Below are 25,430 nucleotides of genomic sequence, written 5' to 3'. Positions count from 1 at the left end.
CATCTAAGGAAGAGTATACATGCATTGAAAGCAGTACAATGATGGTTCACAAGATTAATTCCTGCAAAGGGTTGTGCTATGATGAGTTATTGAAGAGATAGTCTGGAATTCTGAAAAATGAAGTGATCTCATTCCCAAGTCTCCCATGTTCATCTACTTTGATTACCTTAATGTTCTATTCCATTCTGTCGTGGCTTCTTTCAAAGTCCTTACTGGGATATGGTGTAACAACTACAAAATGTAAAATTTTAATCTGGGTATGCACAAAATTGGTCAGCAGTTAAATAAAACAATTTGCTGCTTGGGTTGTACTCATAATTAGTGTTAGAAATTGTATTATTTTTACAATACAGTTAATATAACATCAAACCTAACATAATAAGATTCTTTTTAAAAAATTGTAGAAATAATTGTAACAGAAAATTCCAAGGTTAAGGTTAGAAATTCATTCAGATGTCACTTTGTACAGTTCTTTTCATCGCTCATGTCAGTGCAGTCCTGAAAGTTGTCTCTGCAGCGACTCTTCGGTATACAGTCACAGTCATTGAAGAAGACAGTAACACATTTCCATCCAGTGCAGGCAGGGCACAGCAATTCTTTAAAACAAGTTAACAAGTTGACTTTTTAAATGTTCAAATTACAGAATATTGTTCTGTGATATTCATTAATATTTGTTGCCTTCTCCATAGTTAGTCAAAAGAAATAGCTGTAATAAAATAGAAATTTTTGCACAAACCCTACAGATCTGGCAGCATCTGTGGAGATGGAAACAGTTAACATTTCAAAACATTCTCAGACACAGACACCAGACCTGCTGAGTTTCTCCAGCATTTTTTATTTAATTTCAGAATTCCAGCATGCATGGAATTTTGTTTTTATCTTTTTGTCCTGGTGGGCTCCTGGCTCGAGTACTATTATTCCCTGGCATTGATGTTCTTGCTGCCTAGCTTAATTTGCTTTTATTGACTCAAGCTTTGCAGCTCCTGCTTTTAACCTTTACAGTTATTTACTGAGCAGATCTTGGGCCTGAAATACATCTCTGTAGTGCCTGGTCTTTCAATGCTATTGGTGCTATTGAGCCACTAGAATGGTGTTCCCAAGATGTGTGCAGATATCTGGCCTATGTCCTATACTGCTTTCATGAAAACTTTAAAGTTTAATGCTGTTTTGTCACCAACACTGCTGTTTTATCATACAATGTTTCAGGCCACATCATCAACATGTGCAGTTGAACACAATTCCGCAAGATGATTCCCTTCATTTTAAGCTAATTGCATAATGATTTCTAGTGATGCTTACTGAGATTATAGGAGTGTTTGGTGGTTTACAGGGTTGGTTAATAAATTTGCAGAGACTGGTATCCTGTCACCAAGGTCCTCTTTATTTACACATGAACAGTCCTTGACTTAAGTACTGCCTCATATAGAGTCAGCAGTGGCAGTATCTCTGACTCGTGCCTTATCTGTCAGCCAGGGCTCCTTGATTGGGGCTGTTAATGTGGTCCAATCAGGGAACTCCTATGAGATCCAGCTGGTTGACTTGTTAATATTGCAGAAATCTACTGGGAATGCTGTGACACATAATTAAAAGCTTCTAATTTTCTAGCCACTTGGGGACGCTGTTACTTGGACACAAGATTTTGTTTAATTGAAGATGTGCAATACTTGGATTAATACCTTTCTCTTAGGAACCATGCACACAAATATTTATAGTTTCTAGCAAGCATAGTGAGCTATATTGAAAGCCTGACTGATCTCTACCATCTGCAATCCTCACTTTCTCCTAATTCGAAATTATCAGAGTCGAGAGTGGGGTACTGAAAAGGTACAGCAGGTCAGGCAACATCCAAGGTAGGATTCTTCTCAGAAGCTGCCGATTCTCCTGCTCCTCGGATGCTACCTGACCTGCTTTTCCAGCACCCCACTCTCTGATAATTTCAAATTGGTTGATAGTGTAACTCTTGCTACATTTGGGATTGAAGTGCTGACCAATTGTAAAATAGTACCTGATGTTGATTACTATTGAAATTTAAAATCTGGTTGAGAATGGTCAGTATCCTAAGCGAAAGTGAGGACTGCAGATGCTGGAGATTAGAGTCGAGAGTGTGGTGCTGGAAAAGCACAGCAGGTCAGGCTGCTCCTTGGATGCTACCTGACCTGCTGTGCTTTTCCAGCACCACACTCTTGACTATGGTCAGTATTCTGCCTATTACAAGCTGCCTAATGGATGTGCTGCTCAATGTGATCCACCAAGTACTGCAACACACAGCCTAAATACCTGGCATCACACTGGTGCTAACATTCATGTAACAGATTGCTCATCCGTGTATTAGGCAGAATGTCTTTTCAGCAAGAAAGCAGCATTCTGTCATTGGCGAACACCATTCATGTTGCTACTATTTAGTAGCATGAAACATCTAGTTTTATCTGTGGCTCTAACTTTTGAGACTCCTTATCCATCCAGGACAATCAGAAGCAGACTGAAAGTGGCAGATTTAGGTCCTTTCCTGAGTTTGATAGGTAATAGGCAATGATCTGATCGCAGTAGTCATTATGTCATGACATAGCTTTGATGTCTGCTATCAAAATGAGATATTTGCTATATTTAAATCTGCAACTGTATATAAGAATTTTCTTACTCTCATAGGATCCATCCTGTGCAAAATTCACCCTTGAAACGGAGCAAACAAACTCTCATTCTAGGTGTGGTATTTGTGAGAAACGTTAAGGGGTTCTCTTGCTATCGACCACAAGTCCACCTTCAGTTGTCAGTGTGTGCACTGGAGTTTGTACAGTTCCATGTGCTTTTAGATTGATTCATCAGCTTGTGGGATGCTGTTCCTTGACACACTCCCCAATGGAATGTGATGATCAATTGGAGTCAACTTGGCTTTCATGAATTCAAACAAAAACTTTGGTCAAGATGTTTCCATAGAGAATGGGCTAACTATGCTCTGATCCAATCAGAATCCAATCCATTTGCCACATAATATAAAATTATTGTTCCCTTTGAATGTTAGCATATAAGACACATGTTTGGCCTCAGCTAAAGCATTGTATATTGTACTTCAGGAAGGAGATAAAGTCATTGAAGAGCATACAGAAGGCATTTAGGAGAATGGTTCCAGGGATGATAAATTTCAGAAATGAAGATACGGTAGAGAAGTGAGAGCTGTTTTCTTCGGAGAAGGGAGGTTGAAAAGACATAGGTGTTCAAAATCCTAAGCAGACTTTATGGTCTTATAGACCAGGTAAATAGGAGGAAACTGATTACACTTATGAAAGGATCAGGAATGAGACAGTTCAGATTTAAAGTAATTAATAAATAAGTGACATGAGGAATATAACTTACACATAAGTGGTTAGGATTTGAAATGCACTGCATGAGAGTGTGGTGAAGGAAGGTTTGACTGAGGTATTAGAAAGGGAATTAGATGGGTATTTAAAAAGTAACCATGCGCAGGGTTACATGAGAATGGCACTAAATGAAATGCCCATTTGACGAGCCAGTACAGAAACAATAGACTGAATAGCCTCCTTCTGCACTGTAACAATGCTGTAATTTGGTGATTTTCAGCAATAATTTACTTGATGTATGTGAGTGGGCTTCAACACGAATTTCCTTACAAATCCTAATGAGCTCCATCCATGCTCAAATTCATCTTTGAAAGGGAGCGGACTAATAAGCTGACTATCTGGAAGAGCTAGTTGAGAGATCTGTTAAGTTGGTACTCATTTGTTAAGATACCAGGCAGAGAAATACCTCCTAGAAAGATTTTATGGAAGTATAGGATGGTAAAATAAATCAATTCAGAGAGTCTTGTTACCATTACATGGATTAGTCCCACATAAATTGTAGTAAAATTATATTCTGCATGAACATTAAAAGTATTTGATTACCTGATTCATCTGAACAGTCTCCGCAATGATTTCTTCCATCACACATTTTGTCCATATAGGTCCAGGATTTTTGGTTGTCACACATAAAAACTAAATGTCTGGGGAGGCTATTAGGTAGGTCTCCTGATCAAATGAGATAGAGGGATTGGTAATGATCAAAAAGTAATCATCAATGCTACCTTTATACATCTTTCATAAAATTGCAGGCAATGGGGTAGAATTGATCTGCTGGTATACTGTCAGCAGAAGATTAGCAAAAATAATAACACAAAATGTTTTTTGGAGTTCCCACAAAACTCGATCCCAAATAATATTTCTGAATTATATGTTCTTAGGATGTGGGAACAACACTTTTTGAGATGGTGCCAATTGGCCATTTAAATCAGCTGCTTTCTCCACTGAAGTTTGATGGCATCCCTGCTGCACAGAAACTGGAGTGTGCACATCAGATGTGTTTTGTGCATTTATTTGGAAAGCCAGGGTATAGGCTTTGGAGAGGTAAGGTACCCCTGTGGAAGTACTGGAGTAGAGGGAGTGGCACTCAGGTAACGTTGAGAAGGTGGTCAGGTATCTTCTGGGTTTGTTAACAATAGCGAGAACTATCTAAATGTTGCACAAAGCCCTGGTTTTATAAGGCTGTCAAAGTGTCAAATTTATACAGATCTATGAAAATGCATCAGAGCTTCAAAATGTATTTTTATGAATGAGGAAAGTTTTTTTTCCCCAAATAAAAACATAGAACTTGAAAGTAATTTAACTTTTTTAAAATCTTGTGTGGATAGCTACTAATAGATATTAAGTGAGTTGGCATAGGAGATGAAGGAGTAAAGAGTGGAACTGTGGGTTGGCATGTTGGCACTAAATTGGTTACAATGAACCATGTAGATGTGTAGCAGGAAACAGTGTGGTATAGAGGGCATAAAGGGTCATAGAGGATGAATGGGGGATTGAATGCACAGGGGTTATCACATGCAGTAGGTGATAGGTAGAGGGCTCAAAGTTTGGGAGAAGATTTGTAGCTCGGGTGCTCGTTGTTGTGGTTCTGTTCGCCGAGCTGGGAGTTTGTGTTGCAAACGTTTCGTCCCCTTTCTAGGTGACATCCTCAGTGCTTGGGAGCCTCCTGTGAAGCGCTTCTGTGGTGTTTCCTCTGGCAATTATGCATAAATTGCCCGGAGGAAACACCACAGAAGCGCTTCACAGGAGGCTCCCAAGCACTGAGGATGTCACCTAGAAAGGGGACGAAAAGTTTGCAACACAAACTCCCAGCTCGGCGAACAGAACCACAACAGGTAGAGGGCATTAGTGGCACAGATTTGGCTTTGATGGAGCATGGAGTGTGTGATGGTAAGGGGGAAGTATGGGAGGTGTGTAAGGTGAGAACTGGAAGAATAATTTCTATTTGATTCTTTTGTTTCTAGACACAGTACTGAAACCCCAGGGTGGGCTTTCTGCCCAGTCTGAATTGGAAACTAGCAGTCTCCTCTGCTCTCTCTAGGTCATCAGTCTTAACTTCCAGTCCAGCCTGCATCCCTGTCAGTTTTGTGGAGCCGGGAATTCTCTGCCTCTGTGCATCTGACATAGGAATGAAAGTTGAGGCCATGAAAGAGTTCAGACGGACATGGAAACTGAAATGAATTCATACCAACTCCAGTGGACTGAAAATTTCAAATAGAAATAGCAAGAAAGTGTATAGGAATATCAGACATATAAAACTGATGAACATTGAAATATAAAGTAAAGCAGTGACATTGCAGGTACAAAGAAAGAGACAGAAGTTCACACATAAATGACAGTAGAAGATCAGATACACAGGGAGAAGGGAAATCAGATATGCAAGCCCACAGTGAAGAAGCAGAAATCTAGAGAACTCTAATATGCCATTATATTGAAGAATGTCACTGTTCATTTCCCCAGAAGCATTAATAGTGTAAATAATCAGATGGTATGTTGACCATTAAGGTTGTTAATTTACAGATGCAGGCAGCAACAGAAAGGAAACAAGAACTCAGTAAACGATAAATCAAACATTGCTATTCAAGCTTAAGCATAACGGAAGTAAATTATGTAATTATATCTTCCTCCATACCAATAAATACTGTACATATATCGGCTTCTCAAAATAAGCTAGAACAAAATTGGGAATGAGTAAGCATTTGAGATAAACTCTCCAGAGGTACCAAGTGCTTGTTCCAATGTAAAAAAAAATGTGTGGAATATATACCACAGTACAAGTTTGATTCATCCTCTCCATTGCTGCAGTCTACTTTGCCATTGCACATCTGTGTGGACATGATGCAGGTTTTGTGGTCATCGCACAGAAAGCCAGTTGTGTTTGAGGTGGTTTTACACAATCGAGTTGCTAAAGAAAACACAAATGGGAAGAATAAAAATGTATCTTGATTAATATTGTCAATAGGAATAATTACACCACCCGCTAAAGCAGTTTTTTTTAATTTAAATCCTATGGTATTGAATAACTCATGTTCTGATTCTGTTGCTAACTTAACACCATAAAGGGATCAGTTTTCTCAGGATACTCTAGTTGCCAAACAGGCTGAAGTAGTCTGGACAGGGTTTTAAGCTGCAATGCTGATTCACCCGTTTTGAGCTCAAGATGCAATCTTGGTAAACGTGTAGGTGTGTGCTCTGGGAATGGTTGATCAAAGGATTATTCAACAATGACTTAAAATGACTCCTAGCACTCATTAAGGAGACTGCTTGCATCTTGGTGGTTAGAATTTAATCCTTCACCTGCTCCCAACTGAAACCAGCTTTTTTTTTTGAAAACCAGGAGCAGAAGTAGGCCATTTGGCTTCTCGAGACATTCAGTGAAATCATGACTGCTCTGATTATGGCATGAACAACTCCACATTCTTAGTGACCTTCAATAATCCTGATTCTTTCAGCAGTCAAGAATTTATCGACATGTGCCTTAAAAATATTCAATAATGCTGTCTCCATCACATTCTGGGCTCAAGACCCTCCGAGAGAGAAAATAGAATCCTCATCTCCCTTTGAAATGGGAGACACCTTGTCTGTGTCCATTACTGCACAGTCAATCATTCTCAGGATCTTACATGTTTCAATAAGATCACCTCACATTCACCTAAGCTCCAATGGACACAAGATCAATCTGTTCAGCCTTTTTTTAGATTAGATTAGATTAGACTTACAGTGTGGAAACAGGCCCTTCGGCCCAACAAGTCCACATCGACCCGCCGAAGCGCAACCCACCCATACATTTACCCCTTACCTAACACTACGGGCAATTTAGCTTGGCCAATTCACCTGACCCACACATCTTTGTGACTGTGGGAGGAAACCGGAGCATCCGGAGGAAACCCACGCAGACACGGGGAGAACATGCAAACTCCACACAGTCAGTCGCCTGAGTCGGGAATTGAACCCGGGTCTACAGGCGCTGTGAGGCAGCAGTGCTAACCACTGTGCCACCGTGCCACCCATGGGATAATATGTAGATCACAAGAGGTAAGAGCAGAAGTGGTCATTTGGTCCATCAAGTTCACGCCACCATTCAATGAGATCATGGCATATTTGATAATCCTCAAATGGACTTTACTGTTTCATTTCCATAGCCCTTCATTCCCTTACTGATTGGAAATCCATCTATCCTTGAATATACTTAACACTCAGCCTTCTGTCATAAAGAATTTCTCTGGAAATAAAATCCTAAAATACATTACTCTCAGAGATTAAAAAATCCTCCTCATCTCAGTCTTAAATGGGTGATGGCTTTCTCTGAGGGTATGTCCTCAGGTCCTAGACTCCCCCATAAGGGGAAACAACTGCTCTGCATCTACACTGTCAAGCCCCCATGAATCTTCTATGCTTCAGTAAGGTTCTCCTAAAGTTTCTCATTCTTCTAAAGTTTAAGAAGTACAGAACCAACCTACTCAATCTCTCAATTAGTTAAGAAGATCAAAACTGTTCTTAGTATTCTAGCTATGGAATGACTTATGCCTTCTATTGTTTTATGAATACTTTTATACTCCATTCTCTTGAAATAAAGATCAAAATTCCAATTGCTTTTCCCATTACCTGCTGGACTTGTATATTAACTTCATGCGATTCATGTACAATGATCTTCAAATCTCTCTGTTCTGTAGCTTTCTGCAGTCTTTTTCCATTTAAATCATGTTTAGCTCCTCTGTCTTTCCTGCCAAGAGTGTGACCTCATGTTTTCCTAGATCATATTCTATCTGTAAAGCTTTTGTCCATTTACTGAACTTGTCCATATCCTTCTGTAGATTCCTTGTGTCACCCTCGCTACTTGACTTCACATGTTTTTTTTGCAATCTGCAAATCAGGCAAGAGTATTATCACTTCTATCATCTAAGTCATTAGTAGCTGTTGTAAATAATGATGGCCCTAGCACTAATCTGTGACACTCGATTAGTTACAGGTTTCTGGCCTGAAAATGCCTCCTTTATCCAAACTTTGTTTTCTAATACTTAGCCAATCATCTTTCCATCCTAATATATTACCTCCAATGATGTGGGCTCTTACTGTGTGCTCTTATGTGACTTTATTGACTTTCCTTGGGAAATCAAATATATTACAACTGCAGGTTCCCTTTTATTTACCCAGCTTAACCTGCAGATAGGATAACGTCTTGAATTTTGGCAGTTGTTGACACAGTGGTAATGCCACTGGACCAATAATCCAGGTTCAAATCACATTGAGGTTGCTGGTGGAAATTCAATTCGTAAATCTGGAATTACTGATAAAGAAAGTATCGGTCATGGTGACTGTGACCTGTAACAACTGTTATTGATGGTTATAAAAATCTGTCTCATTTACCAGTGCCCTTTAAGGAAAGAAATCTGACATCCTTACCCTGACTACCTACATGTGATCCCAGACTACAGCAATGTGATTGACTCTCAACCACCCTCTGAAATAACTGACCACTCGGTTTCAGGGACAATTAAGGAGGGCCACAAATGCTGATGAGGCTCAATCGATGGATGTCTCGACAGAGAGCCTATTGCACATTTGAAAGCAAGGGGAGCAATGTACACCTGGGTGATGGTGACAACTTTGCCTTCTCTGTTTCATCACCTCTAGCGTTTGACTCTCTCCATGTGCAAAATATAAATGTCAAAGGGAGGTACAGCATAAAGAGAGGTCAATGTTGTTGTATGGCCAGGAAGTAGGCGGTCTGTGTGCCTATACATTGAATGGACCTGTGACCAAAGTTCTCTCCCTCAAACAGCCCTATCATCAGAGTTAACTGAAGCCCCCTCCTTCACAATTCCCTTACCCTACCCACACTGAGTGTGGTCAGAGTAATTTTCTCCCCCTTTGCATGCTTTTGACTTGCATCATGATGGAAGATGACAGTAAGTGCTCTTTTGCCAGTGGATTTAAGCCTCATCAATAATGGGTCTGTGAGCCCCTTGATATCCATATCCCCTTCCCAGTAGTTCATCCCATACATTTCACAGTTTTCACATTTCCCAAAGTCTCCACCCAGCCCATTAAATGAGCCTAGACCATCCTGCCTTTCCCCTCCAGGCCCTGGCAATTGATGTGACCATACACGGTTATTTTAGTGTCCTTCCACTTTGAAGCCAAGGTATTCCTGTATACCCCCTCCTACATTATATAACTTGCAGCTATGCTTTTCTGTATCCCACATCCACCTCTTGCAAAACCACAAATCAAATACAACATGATTAGTTATCCTCCAGTGAGGTTCCTTTGTTCAAGAAGGACAGCTTGGATTGGCCTGGTTCCTATAGACCAGTTAAGCTGATGTCAATGGTAGGGAAATTACAGGAAAAAATTCCAAAGGACTGGATTAATTAATACTTGGCAAAGCAGGGATTGATCAGGCAGTCAGCACTGACTTGTTAGAGGGAAATTCTGTCTGACTAACTTAATTGAGTTTTTTGAAAAATTGACTAAACATATTGATGAGGGTAATGTAGCTGATGTAGGTTACATGGACTTCAGTAAGGCATATACAAGGTTTACATGAAAGTCTGGTCTAACAGGTAAGAGCCCATGGGATCCAAAGCAAGTTGGCAAACTGGATCCAAAATTAGCTTGCAAATGGGAGGGAAAGGGTGATGCTGGAGGGTTTTTTTGTGATTAGCAGCCTGTGACCATCAGTGTTCTTCAGGGATCGGTAGTGAGACTGTTACTATTTGTTATGTACATTAATGAATTGTTTGTGAATGTAGAAGGCGAATGTATAATTAATAACTTTGTAGCTGACATGAAAATTGGTAGTGTTGAGATTGAAGAGGGTGATCTCAGTCTACCATCTGATATTGATCACCCACTAAACTGGGCAGAGAAATGGCAGATGCAAGATAATCCTGAAAAGTCATGCATTTTGTGATGTCTAATAAGGGAAGGTTATATGGAATGTTTTGTAGGTCCCTAGTGAGTAGTGAGAGACAAAGCGATCTTGGTGTACAAGTCCAAAGATCCCTGAAGGTGTCAGCACAGGTAGACGGGGCAGTGAAGAAGCCATATGGGATGCTTGTCTTCATTAACTGGGACATAGAATGTGGCAGCAAGGAAGTCTTGTTAATTTGCAAGGCCTTCTCATCATTGAGGATTGGGATATTTATCAATGGTTTAGTTGCCCTGCACCGTTCATGGCTGGATGCGGCAGGACTAGAGTTTGAATCCAATCTGTTGAGTAAGGGTTTGCTTGACTCTATGGTTCGAGTACTGCTTTTGCTGTTACAGGCAAATAACTTGATGAAGCTAGAACACAGGACTGAGACATCATTTTCTGGTCCACCAGTGCTGCTCCTCACATGCCCTTATATACTTTTCATTAAACCAGGATTGATCCCCCAGCTTGATGGTAATGGTAGAGTGGGGCGTATACCTGGCCGTGAGGTTGTAGATTGCAGTTGAATGCAATAGTATGCGGTGCTAATGGCCCGCAGCGCCTCAAAGATTTACTGTTTTAATTTACTGAATTGTTCAAAATTTATTCTGTTTAGCACAATGGCAGTGCCACATGACATGTGGAGGGTATCCTCAATGTGACTTTATCTCCAAAAAGACTGTGTGGGGATCATTCTAATCAATATTGTCATGGATAGATGCATCTGTGACAAGTGGATTGGGGAATATGCTCTAATAAATTCTTTTTTTCCTCTTGTTGCTTGCCTCACCAGCTGCAGATGATCCAGTTCAGTTCTTCAGGAGTCTGCTAGTGCATTACTGCAAAGGGTAGTACGTGCATGGAACAAGCTGCCAGTGGAAATGGTGGCAGCGGGTAGAATTATATTTAAAAAGCATCTTCATAGTATATGAATAAGATAGGTTTAGAGGGATATGGGCTAAATGCTGGCAAATGGGACCAAGTCAGATTGGGATGTCTGGTTGGTGCAGATGAGTTGGACCAAAGGGTATATGCTGTATAATTCTATGACTCTATAACTTTATAATACATTGGTTAGGGCAAAAATAGAATATTGTGTGCAATTCTGGATGCCACACTATCAGAAGGATGTGACTGCACTGGAGAGGGTGTAGAGGAGATTCACCAGGATAAAACGTTGCCTGGGATAAAAAGTCTGTTATGAAGAGAAACTGGATGGGCTCGGTTTATTTTCCTTGGAGCAGAGTAGGCTGAGAGGGTTCTGATTGAGATATACAAAATTATGAGAGGCATGGACAGAATAGATCATGGGACTCTTTTCTCCACAGCAGATGTATCTAAGACCAGAGCGCACATGTTTAAGGTGAGGAGTCAGTGGTCACGAGAAAATCTGAGAAGAGAAATTTCACCCAGAGGGTGGTAGAAATATGGAATGTGCTGCCTGAAAGGTTGATGGAAGTAGGTACTCTTACAATGTTTAAGAAGCATCTGCTTGAGCACTTAAAATGTCAGGGCATAGTAGGCTATGGACCAAGTGTAGGTAATTGGAATTAGTGTATTATGGTGTTTGTTGGCCAACATAGAAATGATAGGCCAAAGGGTATATTTCTCTGCTGTATAACTCCATGTAAAGCATTAAAGATAGAGCAAGATGATCTTGATGTCAAGATGGGCCTTGGCGGACATTTCAAAGTAACCCATGTTACTCAGACCATCAAAGGATTCCATCCTACGAATTTCTGCCTGCCAACTTTACTTGTGACAGGAAAACTTACAATACCTAGCTTTAGTTTGGGTTATGCACACACAACTACAGGCCACCTTATAAACTACTTGCTTCTAGGGATAAATTCAGAGCACCTCAATTTAGCTCTTCAAAAATCCCTCATCACATGAAAAGTTTCTGTCCACAGATTGATGTTCATCTGTGTGTTACCATACCCTTTTTGCACCAGCTACATACCTGTGTGTGTGTGAGCAATGGAGGGTTATGGGGAATTCAAATAATACCCATTCATTGCAACTACATTTTCCTGCAATTTCCAGACTACAACATTGACAATGGTTCAAAAGTGCTTCATTGGCTGCAATGTAATTTAGGAACATCCTTACATTGTGAAAAAAATGTAAATCTCTATTTCCTTCTTTATTTATATCCTTTATTGCCAGAATCTTGTTCCTCTAACTTTGTAGATAACGTAGCACCTCCAAGTGAGACAGGACTAAATTGTAATTGAAAGGGACAATTTTAAAAGAGTAAAAATTGACTTGTTCCTTTGCTTTTAATCTTAATCAAAATTTTTCTTTTTATGCAATCCTTGCCTTGAGATAATATGATTTATGATTGAGAATATATACCAGTAATTTAAAAGGCTTACACTTATTGAATGAATTTTTACACGTTTTATTTAACGAGTGTGGAATACTGAATGCAGAGTTCAAGATTTATTTGATAAACCGATATCATTCTCATGGAAACTCATCACAATCCCTAAAAGCATTCAAACCAAAGTACTAAGAAAAGTAGAAGGAATCAACATCCCTATGCTGTGTCAGAAACTCCAGGTTCAAATATCTACTCGGGAATTGATGGTGATGAAATGTGTGTCACATTGCAGCTGAACAGGTTGATTAACAAGTTATCAAACCCTCTTACATGTTAACAGGAGATGATAAAATCAGGAGAGTTTCCTGGCGGCTCCACTGCAGTAGCTGCCCCACCAACCACCACCCCCCCTCCTCCCCACCCCACCCCCACACCCCCACACTCCCACCAACATTGAAATACTCCACATAGAAGTTCTAGCCAGGTCTTCATTCTGAAGACTATCATATGCATCAAATAAGAAAATCAAGATGATGGTTTACTGACACATGGCACTTACCTAAAGCCTGGAAATTTAGGTATAAGGAGATGAGGGTTAAATCAATGCAGAGGTAATACTAGCATTTATTAGAATAGAATCCCTACAGTGTGGAAACAGGCCCTTCAGCCCAACAAGTCCACACTGACCCTCCAAAGAGGAGCCCACCCAGACTCATTCTCCTACCCTATATTTACACTACACTATTCCTGTAACCCCACATTTCCCATTGCTAATCCACCTAACTTACACATTCCTGGACACTATGGGCAATTTAGCATGGCCAATCCACTTAACCTGCACACCTTTGCACTATGGGAGGAAACCAGATCACCCAGAGGAAACCCACACAGATACATGGAGAATGTACAAACTCCACACAGTCACCCAAGTTGGCATTGAACCTGGGTCCCTGGCACTGTGAGGTAACAGTACTAACCACTGAGTCACCATGCAACCGCTATATATATCACACTATAGCTATAATGCACAAAATGGCAGCATAGTTCAGGTTAAGTACTGACTATCCAGCTTTCTATTGGGAATAATTTCAGCTTCTATTCACATACTTCATGTATCGTAAATCTTCAACAACACTCAGGAATATTGCAAAACTAACTAGTTTAGTCATTTTTTTTTCAATTCATTCACAGCATGAAGATTTCACTAACTTGACAGCCATTTTCTTGAACTGCTGCAATCTATGTTGAGTAGGTGCATCCACAGGGTTGTTAAGAGCGAGTTACAGAATTCTAACCCGGTGACAGTAAAGGAATAGCAAGAGTGATAACAAAAATGGATGTCAATGGGATGTCAATCAAGCATGCTGATGACAGTTTAGTATACAAGGACTCATTTCCGAAGTTCCTACCACATGTTTTGCTTGAGAGCTTGTTTCTCATAGTTGAGGAATATGACACAGCCTCAAGGCAGAGGGCCAATAATTACGGACCGAGATGAGGACGAACATGGACACTATATTACTGCATATATTCAAAAATGGGAGCTCTCAAGGATATGGGAAGCAGGCAGGAAAGTAGAATTAAGGTTGAATATAAGACATAATAGAGCAAGCCTGAGGGCCAAACAACCTATTCCTGCTAATTCTTATGTTGTTAAGTCAATTCGATTAAGAGCGATCTGCTTAGCTAGCACCAACACCCCATCCCTACATAGGAAGGTCATTGAATTAGTTAATGCACAATAGTAGTTTACTTTTTGAACTAAACTACATTTAATATCACAAGCCTATTGTTTTTGTTTATGGTGTGAAATAAGCAATGAAAGTTTGATATGCAAAGCACAATGCAACAACAAGCTAGGTTCTCATGAAAATTATAATTCATTATGACTTATACAAATGGCAATAAGTAGCACAAATTTTATAACAAGCATGCAGAGAAGTAATTTATCAAATCCAGTCATCACAATGCACTGAAGCTGCAAGACACAATAATAAAATACTTTCAGATGTTCATACTCATGAGAATAATGGACACAATTGATCAGTAAAAGTCTGCCTCTTAAGTGGAAGAACATGTGCAAAACATTGTCATATGTGACACATTATAGCCCATTACTGTCACCCCAGCTAAGTCCAGTGCCTCCCCACAGGCTAGATACTGAGCTCAGAAGTTTCCTGGTTTATTTGGCTCAGGTATGAATGGCTTAACCAGCTGAATCATTGGAGGAGGCAGAATGACATTTCCAATAATTATGTACAATAAATGCTGGGCAGGCAAATAAATTCACAACATTGATCTTCAGGCTGTTTCTTGACAAACTTGTTATAGCGCCACCATCAATTTTAATTATGTTAACATTTTCATACTTAAATTTTGGCACCATTGGGATTTTCTAGTGTTGGATACACTGATAGAGTAGCATGAAACTGCAAAGTACATAACGTATAGGACAGGAAAGAAATTGCTTTCAAAGCTGTATCTAATCTCTGTGGAGGAGGGGAATAAACTGCTCAAGTTTCACTCCCATGATTAATATCATCTGAAACTTCTCTGTTGTAATTACTACCAGGTGATCATTCTTAATGTAACAATATTTACTTTAAACAAGCTGAACACATTTATATTACGGTTACATACTTAGCTGGTTGGGTGGTATTCCAAATATAATCACACAGGCTAAAGCAGCTGCCATTGCCCCAAGAATGAGCAAGATTACACATGTGATTAAGAGGCATCTCCTGGGAAAATGGTTCCTGGAGTCTTAAGAAGAAAGGGTTATAAGATAGGTCAGCTTTCAAATGCTGGAATTTGTACATCGTAAATATGTAGAGGTCAACATCACCCCACACCATTTCAAAGTAATTGCAAAAAAAATTATGTTAGCTAACAGTCACTTGATAATTGGTGCATTAAAATGTTAGAAGAGCAAAGCATTTCCACTAATTTAAATTGAATTAACATAGAAAGAGGAATTCGCCCCATTTGGATCTCTTTTTTAAAAAAGTCAAAAAGAACTGAAATTAATTTTAACATTTCACTCAAATACTTCATTATTACACTCAAATTCTCTTCAATGTTTTTTCCTGATAGTAGTAGGTTTTGCTGGAGGATTGGTTATACTAGATACTGGTCCTCTGCCATCCTTTTCCGTGTCGTAATCCTCATTGCCATCCATGATTTTTTGTAGAAGGCTACTTTTCCATTGAATAAATTATGCTTCATACAATGCAAAGTGAAACTACTGGTAATATAAATATATATATAACTATTCAAATTAGGAGCAGGAGGCCATTCAACCGCTTGTGTTTGTTCTACCATTTGAAAAATCTTGAATGATTTGATTGTAGTCTCGAGTATCCTTTTCTCTCTGCTCCTTGTACTCTTTAAATCCCTTGTCAATTAAGAATTTGTCAAACTCGACCTCAAAAATATTTAATGACCCTTACTCTACAGCTCTCTGAGGGAGAGAATACCACATACCACTAAGAGACAAAAAAACTATTTGTCTTAACTGGAACTCACTATTTTAAAGTTGTGTGCCATAGTTCCAACCTCTCCAAAAAGGGAAATGTTTGTGGTATGAGATTTTTTTCTGATGTCTGTGTAGGTGGAGGGGGTAAAATCTGGGATTTGGAGAATGGTGAACATTTGAGGCATAATGACACAAGACAGGTTTCATATCTCAGAAAGTTTATCAACTAACTCAGTTTCACATATCTCACACTCAAGCTGACTGTGACATTGCATTGTGCTCCACCATTAATGTCCCCCAATAGTTTCAGGCTCGGCCTCTCCTTCTTCCTCAGCCTACCAATCTGATTTGAAGTACAGAGGAGGTCATTCCTGGCGTCCAAATCCCAGGAACCATTTTATACTGTCACTGCCACAACAGGCAAATGTTACTTTGAGATCAAGGGCAGTCTGTCTCATTTCACCTTTGAAATTTAACTCTTTTGTCCATATTTTGACCAAGAATGCAATGTGGTCAGGACCTGAGTGGTTCTGGTGGAACATAGCCTGAGTATTATTGAAAAAATATTTGCATTTATATAGTGCCAGTTATAGCCACTAGTCCCAAGGAACTTTACAGCAAACATGATAGTTTTGAAATTTAATCAGTTTTTTAATGTAGGAGATGTGACACTCAATTTGCACACATCCTGTTCTCACAAACAGCAAAGTCATGATGGTCTGTTTTTGTGATGATGCAAGCTACCTCAGATTACAACAGGATCTGGACCAGATGGGCCAATGGGCTGAGAAGTGACAGATGGAGTTTAATTCAGATAAATGCGAGGTGCTGCATTTTGGGAAAGCAAATCTTAGCAGGACTAACACGCTTAATGGTAAGGTCCTAGGGTGTTTTGCTGAACAAAGAAACCTTGGAGTGCAGGTTCATAGCTCCTTGAAAGTGGAGTTGCAGGTAGATAGGATAGTGAAGAAGGCGTTTGGAATGCTTTCCTTTATTGGCCAGAGTATTGAGTACAGGAGTTGGGAGGTCATGTTGCGGCTGTATAGGACATTGGTTAGGCCACTGCTGGAATATTGCGTGTAATTCTGGTCTCCCTCCTATCAGAAAGATGTTGTGAAACTTGAAAGGGTTCAGAAAATATTTACAAGGATGTTGCCAGGGTTGGAGGATCTGTGCTATAGGGAGAGGCTGAACAGGCTGGGGCTGTTTTCCCTGGAGCGTCGGAGGCTGAGGGGTGACCTTACAGAGGTTTACAAAATTATGAGGGGCATGGATAGGATAAATAGGCAAAGTCTTTTCCCTGGTGTCGGGGAGTCCAGAACTAGAGGGCATAGGTTTAAGGTTAGAGGGGAAAGATGTAAAAGAGACCTAAGGGGCAACTCTTACCTGCAGAGGGTGGTATGTGTTTGGAATGAGCTGCCAGAGGATGTGGTGGAGGCTGGTACAATTGCAACATTTAAGAGGCATTTGGATCGGTATATGAATAGGAAGGGTTTTTTTAGATTAGATTCCCTACAGTGTGGAAACAGGCCCTTCGGCCCAACAAATCCACACCGCCCTCCGAAGAGCAACCCATTCCCCTACATTTACCCCGACTAATGCAACTAACACTATGGGCAATTTAGCAACAATCAACACCGACCCTCTGAACAGCAATCCAACTAGACTCATTCCCTGACCCTATACTTATCCCTGACTAATGTACCTAACACCATGGGCAATCTAGCCTGGCCAATTCACCTGGCCTGCAGATCTTTGGATTGTGGTAGGCTGGAATCGAACTCAGGTCCCTTGCACTGTGAGGCCACTGTGCTAACTACTGAGCCACCATGATGGAATATGACTTGGAGAATAGCGCAGTACTCTTTCTGAATTGTCCAAATGCCAAAATTATTCTTGATGCCTTGTTTTAGTGTCCTCTGCTGCCACTCAGACCATCCTTACATGTTATTTGTGGATGTCTGTCACCCAGATGTTATCCCTTCTGTGACTTCCTTCTCTGAGTAGGTCATACAGGACTCGTCTTTTTCCCTATGAAGGGATTGTGTCAATTTCCAAACTTTTGAGCACTGAATCAGAGGATCCTCTGTAAGTTTGTCACACTGAGGTAGTGAAAGCCTTTCCTGTTAAAATAATTGAACAGAGGTTCTCTGGAATCTATGAAACAAGCTGACTGTCATTGAATACACCGTGCTCCTTGGGAAAGCCATTAAAACTTTCTAAACATGCATGATGACATTTCATTGACATTACCATGATGTTGCAAGGTATGCATTCCCTAACTTCCCAGGGAGTGTGCCAGTGAACAAATGAATGCATTTCCACATTTAGTCTGATTGACTGAACAGAATTTCCATAGCTGTCCCAAATAATCAGTTGTGATTCATTTGACAGCACACTTGCCTCTGGGTCACAAGTTTCATATCCTACTTCAGGGCTTGCATTCAGAAATAAGTCTAATACTCAGACATAGTGACCAACTCTTGGGAAATAATTTGCTAAGAGACATTGCACAATGGGAATTGGGGTTCACCCTGAAGGTGGGGATGATTGGAGGCTCAGAGTTACTAGCAGCCTGTGAGCAGGGAGGTGGACATTTATGAAAATTGTTGATTTATGAAATTGCCTGGCAGCAGCCAATCTCAGACATGTGAAAACCACCTCACTGGAGATGCTCCATAATATCTGGGGCTGTTAGCCATCCTGTGTTCCATTGCAGTACCGAGGGAGTGCTGTGCAAGTGAGGGTCCTGCCTTTTGGGTGATACGTTAAATAACAGCCCTATCTGCTTCCTAGGCTGAATGTAAAGATCCATTGGCACTATTTCAAAGAAGAGCAAGGATATTATCCCTGGTGTCCTGCCTGACACCTTTCATCAACATCACAAAAACAAAGTTTCTCTGGTCACTTATCATTGTTGCTTGTGAGCATTTATTGTATGCATATGAATGCCCATGTTCACTACATTATATCAGTTCCTACACTTCAAAAATATCCATTGGTTGTTAAGTGCTGTGAGGTGTTACAAAAGAGCTGTATGAATTAAAGACATATGATGGCATAAATGTTGAAGCTGATGGACACCTTCACAGCCACTTGTGGGCAGCTGAAAGTCTTCCTGCAGTAAGTCTCAGTGTTGTCTTAATGCCTTATTGGTAACATGCATAACAAATCAGAAAACTCCTCAGTCTTATTGGTTGTATATTCCACAATGGAGGTGGGAAGGGGCCATGGTGTGTGGAACATGGTTATAATATCCAGTGGGCTACCATCTGCTTCACACCACCGTGCACAGGCTTCTGTTCTCCTTCAATGGCATAATAGGATATAGAAACACAGAAGCAGGAGTAGGCCATTCAATCCATTGAGCCTGCTTTGCTATTCTAGATAATGGCTTACCATCTAACGCAATGCCATTTTCCTATACATTCCCATATACACTGATGTCATTAGTGCCTGGACATCCACAGAGAATGCCATACCTGCACTTGTTTGATATTGAATGCATGTAGACAATCTATGGGTCACAGTCTACCAGATGTAAGTAAAGGTGTTTGGAAGCAGAATGGAAAAAGAAATTCCCATCTGTAGACATTTTCAGGTTGAGAAATACCTTACTTTAAATTATATTGGTGTGGCCATTCTGAAAACTCAGGAATATTGTGCTGGTGGCTCTCATTTTGACAGATTCAAAAGTGAGTTGGGACTCTGGGCGGGGGGCGGAATCAGGCTTTATTGCTTTTTTTTGCCACATTGCTAGACTAAATGTGAGAAATGAATGTGTGATGTGCTACCACCATTTTAGGGACATTACTTATGTTGAAACATATACTGCATTAATCATGGAAAATTAAATCCATGAAATAAGTTTAATAAAAAGTCCTTAGCTGTTATACTTAGGTGAAAATTACTGACATGATTCTTCCATCAATATGGTTTGCAGTTTATAAGAATTGATAGTGCAGTAAGTGAGACTGCTTTCATATGTTTGGCATTGAAAATGAAATTGAGACTGTCCAGGATCCCTCTTTTAGACTCACTGTAGATCTAATGTCAAAGTGATTTCAAGCAATTTGAATATATTTCCCAATGTACAGGAGTTTACTGCATAAAAATGTTTGTAACTCACCTCTACTTGATATTCAACCAGCTGCCACAGTCAGCAAAGCACAGTCAGTCTAACACCAGAAATTATAAATATCAAATTGATGCAGTAACTAGGGGAAAGAATGCTGGAATGAGTTTTGGGAAGCTTTAATTTGCTTTGTGTTTGCATTTGCCACAAGGAAGTTACAATTGGTCTCAGGATTCCAGGAAAACAATCTCAGATTTCCCCTTCCCAATCAATATTCAACTTAAATCCCAGAGCTATTAGGGAAAAACTTCCATCATGATCTCTTGTTTTTCAGGTATCTTATATTGGTGGAGGTCATGATTGACTATGATTTCCTTTTACTGATTGGTTAAGGCATTGCCATGGCGAATGCACTAAGGAACTATTATTCTCCCAAAGTTTTGTTTTAAGAACAGCACATTGACTCAGATTGGTTGAGACATTGTTATGGGAAATACAAAGAATGGTTGTCCCCCAAACACTTGTTTAATTGAAAAAGATGCATGTTCTTTTTTTCTTCTATTCAAAATGACCCTGATTATGAATATATGAAGCTACAAGCAAGCATAAGTGAGCCATGTTGCAAACTCAACTAACAATCCTAAATTATTTATTAGCATAATTCTTAACACACTTGTGATTGTTCAGTATGTGCATTTTCAGATTCACACATTATAAAAATGTATAAAACTTTTTATATTAAAATACAATTAATTGGATAATCCTTATTTGAACCTCATTAAAATAAATGATGACCTACCTCCATATTTAACATGCTCCAAAGACATTTGTGATCCAAACTGAGAATATACATCAGATGAGACTGAAGTCACATCTCCATCCTACAAGAGTAAAACACAAAATTATTTAGATTGCAGAATATGCTTTCCATAATTTGATATTTGTATATAAATTTGCATAAATCAGTAATGGACAAAATGACTCTGCACTCAAGTTTGTACCAGTATCTCTCACAGAATTTATTGTACATAAATGATAAAAATGAATTGTGCTTAGACAATGCTTCTCATGACTACCAGATATCTTAAATAACTATACAGTTGATGAAATCCTTTTGAAGCAATGTCACTACTGTATTATAGTAAATACAGTAGCTTTTTTGTGCACAGCAAACTTCCAGAAATAAAAATATGATAATGACTAGATATCTGATTTTGTAATTTTATTCAAAGGATAAATATTGACCAGAATACTTGGGATAACTCACCTTCTCTTCTTTAAAATAGTAGGCATCAATTTAAAGTCTCGCCCAAAAGATGGCACCCCGCAGTGCTCCCGCGGTACTGCAGAGTTAAATTTTATACCCAAGCACTTAAGGATTTAGTAGTCAGAGACCATATACTATCTAATCACTCTGAACCTGCCATGCCTTTCAATATAAATTCTATATTTGCCAAATAGGATCCCACAACTGTCTTTTGTATTACTTTGATCTCAAAATTATATAGATGCAGATTAGATGATTAGAAAGTTCTGTCCATGTTCTCCATGTGTGTGAAGAAACATATTTGTTGCGAAATTTTAGGGTAAACAACCGAACTTTATTCAGGAAGTCGTATAACTGAAGGAGGAACCTTTGAGCCAAAGTTGAGGTTAGGAGAGAAAGGTCCAACTACTTGATTTCAAGAAGGACTAATGAAGATGAAACATATTGTTGGCTCTCATATTCTTGACATTTAAACTATTGGAATAAAAAATGTGAAGACATTGAGGTTTAATGACCATATCTTTTTATTTACCCAAACTGAAAAGGAGAAAGAACTTTTCAAAAGTAAGGATTATGGAAGGAATTCCTTACTTTTAATAAAGCAGGTTATTGAAACTCATTGTAAGCCATGTTTATACTGCTCCTTCATTGAAGCAGTTGGGGAGACTGTTTGGAGTTGGCTCAGTATCATGGAATCGGTACAAAGTGAGATTTGGCCAGTTACAGGTTGCTGATTGTTTTGTGGAGTTGTGCTGGTTGTGAATGATAGGGGTCAACCTCACAACAATGATTTGATTGACTCCTGGGCAGCTGGACAACTTGTTGGATGCGCATGATGGCAGACTGCAGACACCTTCGGACTGCTGCAAGGAGCAGATGGTGCATCCTTCTCTCCAATAAAATACCTAAACCCTGTTTATTTTCCCTCACCACTCACTGGAAACCATGGCCTTTAACCAGGAGACTTTGCAGTTAATGTCTCAAATGTCTATGCCTACTTCAAAGAGGTGAAATAGACAGAAAGAAGAGAGACTGAAAAACAGCAACTTCTGGCAAGCAAAAGGGCCATCTCAGTGAACACTGTGGACTTGGGGTCATTGCGTGGCATTCCAGGTTTTTTTAACTGCCATGCCACCTTTTGTTGCCTGTATGTTTTTGTTTTGCAAGGGGATAGAGTTTTAACTGTGTCAACAGTTCATTGTTCTTTACCTGTGGTTTGAATTTACTTATTTGTAATGAATAGTAATTCTTATTCAGTACAGAAACCGAGTCCATGTTTTTGTGCTAACTTGAATCAATCAAACAGTTAAAATGGAGAGTTTTGCATCCTTTGATGAAATCTTTAACTTTCATGATGTTTCCAGACACAGTGGAGCTCGATTTTCAGCATGCTACCCCAGTGAGAAGTGATAGAGGTTATGAAATGATGTCAGCAAGTGAGCCATTTGTTATTGTTCATGTAGGAATTGTAACAAAGTTAGCCAAGTTGACCTCGTAGAATATGAGTTCCCTGATTGGGGCTGTTAATCTGGTCCAATCATGGAACCCTAGCTGACAGATGTAAACAGGAGTGTCAGAGATTCTGTTCACCTCTGAGGGAGCTGGATCAGTGTCATGTATAATGCACATGCAAATAAAGGGCGACTCGGTGACAGGATACAGGCCTCCTTGGAGCTATTTCAGTTAATGCTTGTATTGTTGGAATAATTAATCAGCTGCCAATAGCATTAACAGAACAGTTAAAATCCAACTCAATAATTTTAGTCAGTATTAGAAGTAAAAAGCAATACTTGCTGCCCTCTGCTGGAGAGTTTGGTACAAATTTTTTTTGTAAATATTTGGGTGTTGAAATTGCTTTAGGCTTGTTACTGGGTCTGAAACAGGCACTATTTTCGCCAACTGTAAGGCCTGAGGCTAGCCTGAAATTGGGTTCTGGGGTTCGTTTACATTAACTGAGTGAGTAATTGGCATCTGCTGTGTCTCATGGTCGTCTGTCAGTATTCTTTTAAGAGACACAGTGAGCAGAACATTATAGGGTCAAAAAGTGTTTCACTGGAAAAGCACAGCAGGTCAGGCAGCATTCGAGGAGCAGGAGAGTCAACATTTTGGGCATAAGTATTTTATCAGGCATGCACATTCTTGTTGAGGGGCTTATGCCAAAAATGTCAACTCTCCTGCTCCTCGAATGCTGCCTGACTTGCTGTGCTTTTCCAGCACCACATTTTTTGACTCTGACTCTCCAGCGTCTGCAGTCCACACTTCCTTCCAGAATATTATAGGAGCCTAAGCAAGGAAGACTATGGTAAGGAATCTGGTAAAATTGTAAGAACTCCAGCAAGGCCTATCTTGATGTCAAGAACAGCTAGTTGCATTTTCCAACTAAGTTCTGGGCATCAAGACAAAATGCTTGCAAGATAGCAGCGAGATGCCTTTTAATGGAGATTACTGCTGTGGGAAGACCCGTTAACATGGAATATTGCCTCATTAATATGTGACGTCCTATTCTATCACCCTCCATGACAAAACTAAATGGTCAACAATTTCCAGAATTGGTGACTGAGACTCACTAACATTAACTGAGCAAGCAATTGGCATTTGTTATGCTTTCACAGGTTGCTGAGATTTGGTCTGCCTGTTTACTAGCAGCAAGTTAGCAAATTCAAAGTTCTGCCCCACCATTTGTGTGCATTGCTTCAATTTCTGAATTAGACTCAAATCCAGCAGATTTAGTATCATTTGACAGAAAATTCTCCATTCATTGTCTCCCTCTGCCAAGTCCTACTTACTTTGGAACAATATTTTGATGAATATTGAAATGTTCAGTTAAAAAGTAGTACATATTATAACAGAATATTATATGGGTATTTTTATAAATACTACATTGGACATGAGTTGAATTTCACAGGTGAGGTGAGAGTGGCTTCCCTTGGAATCAAGGCTGCATTTGACCATCAAGCAGCTTCAGTAAAATTATGCTGAGGATAAAACTTTGTAATAAAGTTAGATGAATATAACTACCGGAGGTCAAACACCTCAGCCCCAAGATGTCACTAAGGGAGCTCCTCAACGCAATATCTGTGACCCAAACTGGTGTGGTGTTAATGTCACTACATCAGCGATCCAGAACCCCAGACTAATGCTCTGTGTTAAGGGTTATATCATGTCATGGCGAATGTTGGATTATGAATTCAACAAATATCTGGCTTTATGGCGACCATGCAACCGTTGTCATAAAAATTCACCTGGTTCCCTTATGACCTTTAGGGAAGAACATGTGACTCCAGACCCACAGCAATGTGGTTTACTCTTAGCCATCCCTAATCTCCAGGGTAACTAGTAAATATTAGTTGAGAGTGCTGACAGTATCTTATCCTATATCATATTCTTGCTAACTCATGATTATATCAGTATCCTGATTATATGTTCAAGTCCCATACCATCACTCCTTCAGGAAACAATTGGAGATTTCCTAGAAATATTATTGCAAAAGATAAGGCTGAAGCATTTGCAACAATCTTCAGCCAGAAGTGCCGATTGGATCTTAGCCTCCTGCAGATGTCACCAGGACCACAGATGTCTGTCTTAGTCAACTGAATTCATTCTAAATGATATCAAGAACCAGCTAGAGACTAAGCGGCCTTAGAACATTCCAGCAATAATCCTGAACACTTATACTCCAGAACTGCAGCACTCCTAGCCAACTTGTTCTAGAATAGCTAAAACACTGGCATTTAACCAACAATTTTGAAAATTGCCCATAAAAAGAACAAATCTGACAGGCCAATTACTGTCCCCATCACCCTACTCTCAAACATTGGTACATTGATGCAAGTGATCACTGACAGTGCTATTAAGTAGCAATGCTCTTTAATAACTTGCTCACTGGCATTCAGTAGAATTCTACCCAGGTCACTCAGCTGCTGACCTCATTTTGGCTTTGACCAAAACATGGAGAAAAGAGCTGAACTTTTGAGGTGAGGTGAGAGTGTCTAACCTTGACATCAAGGTAACATTT

General features: G+C 39.7%; 1 protein-coding gene across 1 annotated transcript; it reads right to left on the bottom strand.

Moving 5' to 3' along the window:
- Window positions 1–456: 456 nt before the first annotated feature.
- LOC132821419 (low-density lipoprotein receptor class A domain-containing protein 1-like) lies at window positions 457–22,690 on the bottom strand. The gene is made up of 6 exons (XM_060834006.1): window positions 22,625–22,690; window positions 20,948–21,029; window positions 15,239–15,361; window positions 6,121–6,258; window positions 3,900–4,022; window positions 457–596 (listed from the first exon to the last, which is right to left on the bottom strand). The coding sequence occupies exons 1-6, from the start codon at window positions 22,688–22,690 to the stop codon at window positions 457–459; spliced, it is 672 nt and encodes a 223-aa protein (XP_060689989.1).
- Window positions 22,691–25,430: the final 2,740 nt, after the last annotated feature.

Source organism: Hemiscyllium ocellatum, chromosome 2 (assembly GCF_020745735.1).
Source record: "Hemiscyllium ocellatum isolate sHemOce1 chromosome 2, sHemOce1.pat.X.cur, whole genome shotgun sequence".
NCBI classification, from domain to species: domain Eukaryota; kingdom Metazoa; phylum Chordata; class Chondrichthyes; order Orectolobiformes; family Hemiscylliidae; genus Hemiscyllium; species Hemiscyllium ocellatum.
The sequence above is the reverse complement of the archived record's forward strand: the minus strand, read 5'-3'. Positions and strand labels throughout refer to the sequence as shown.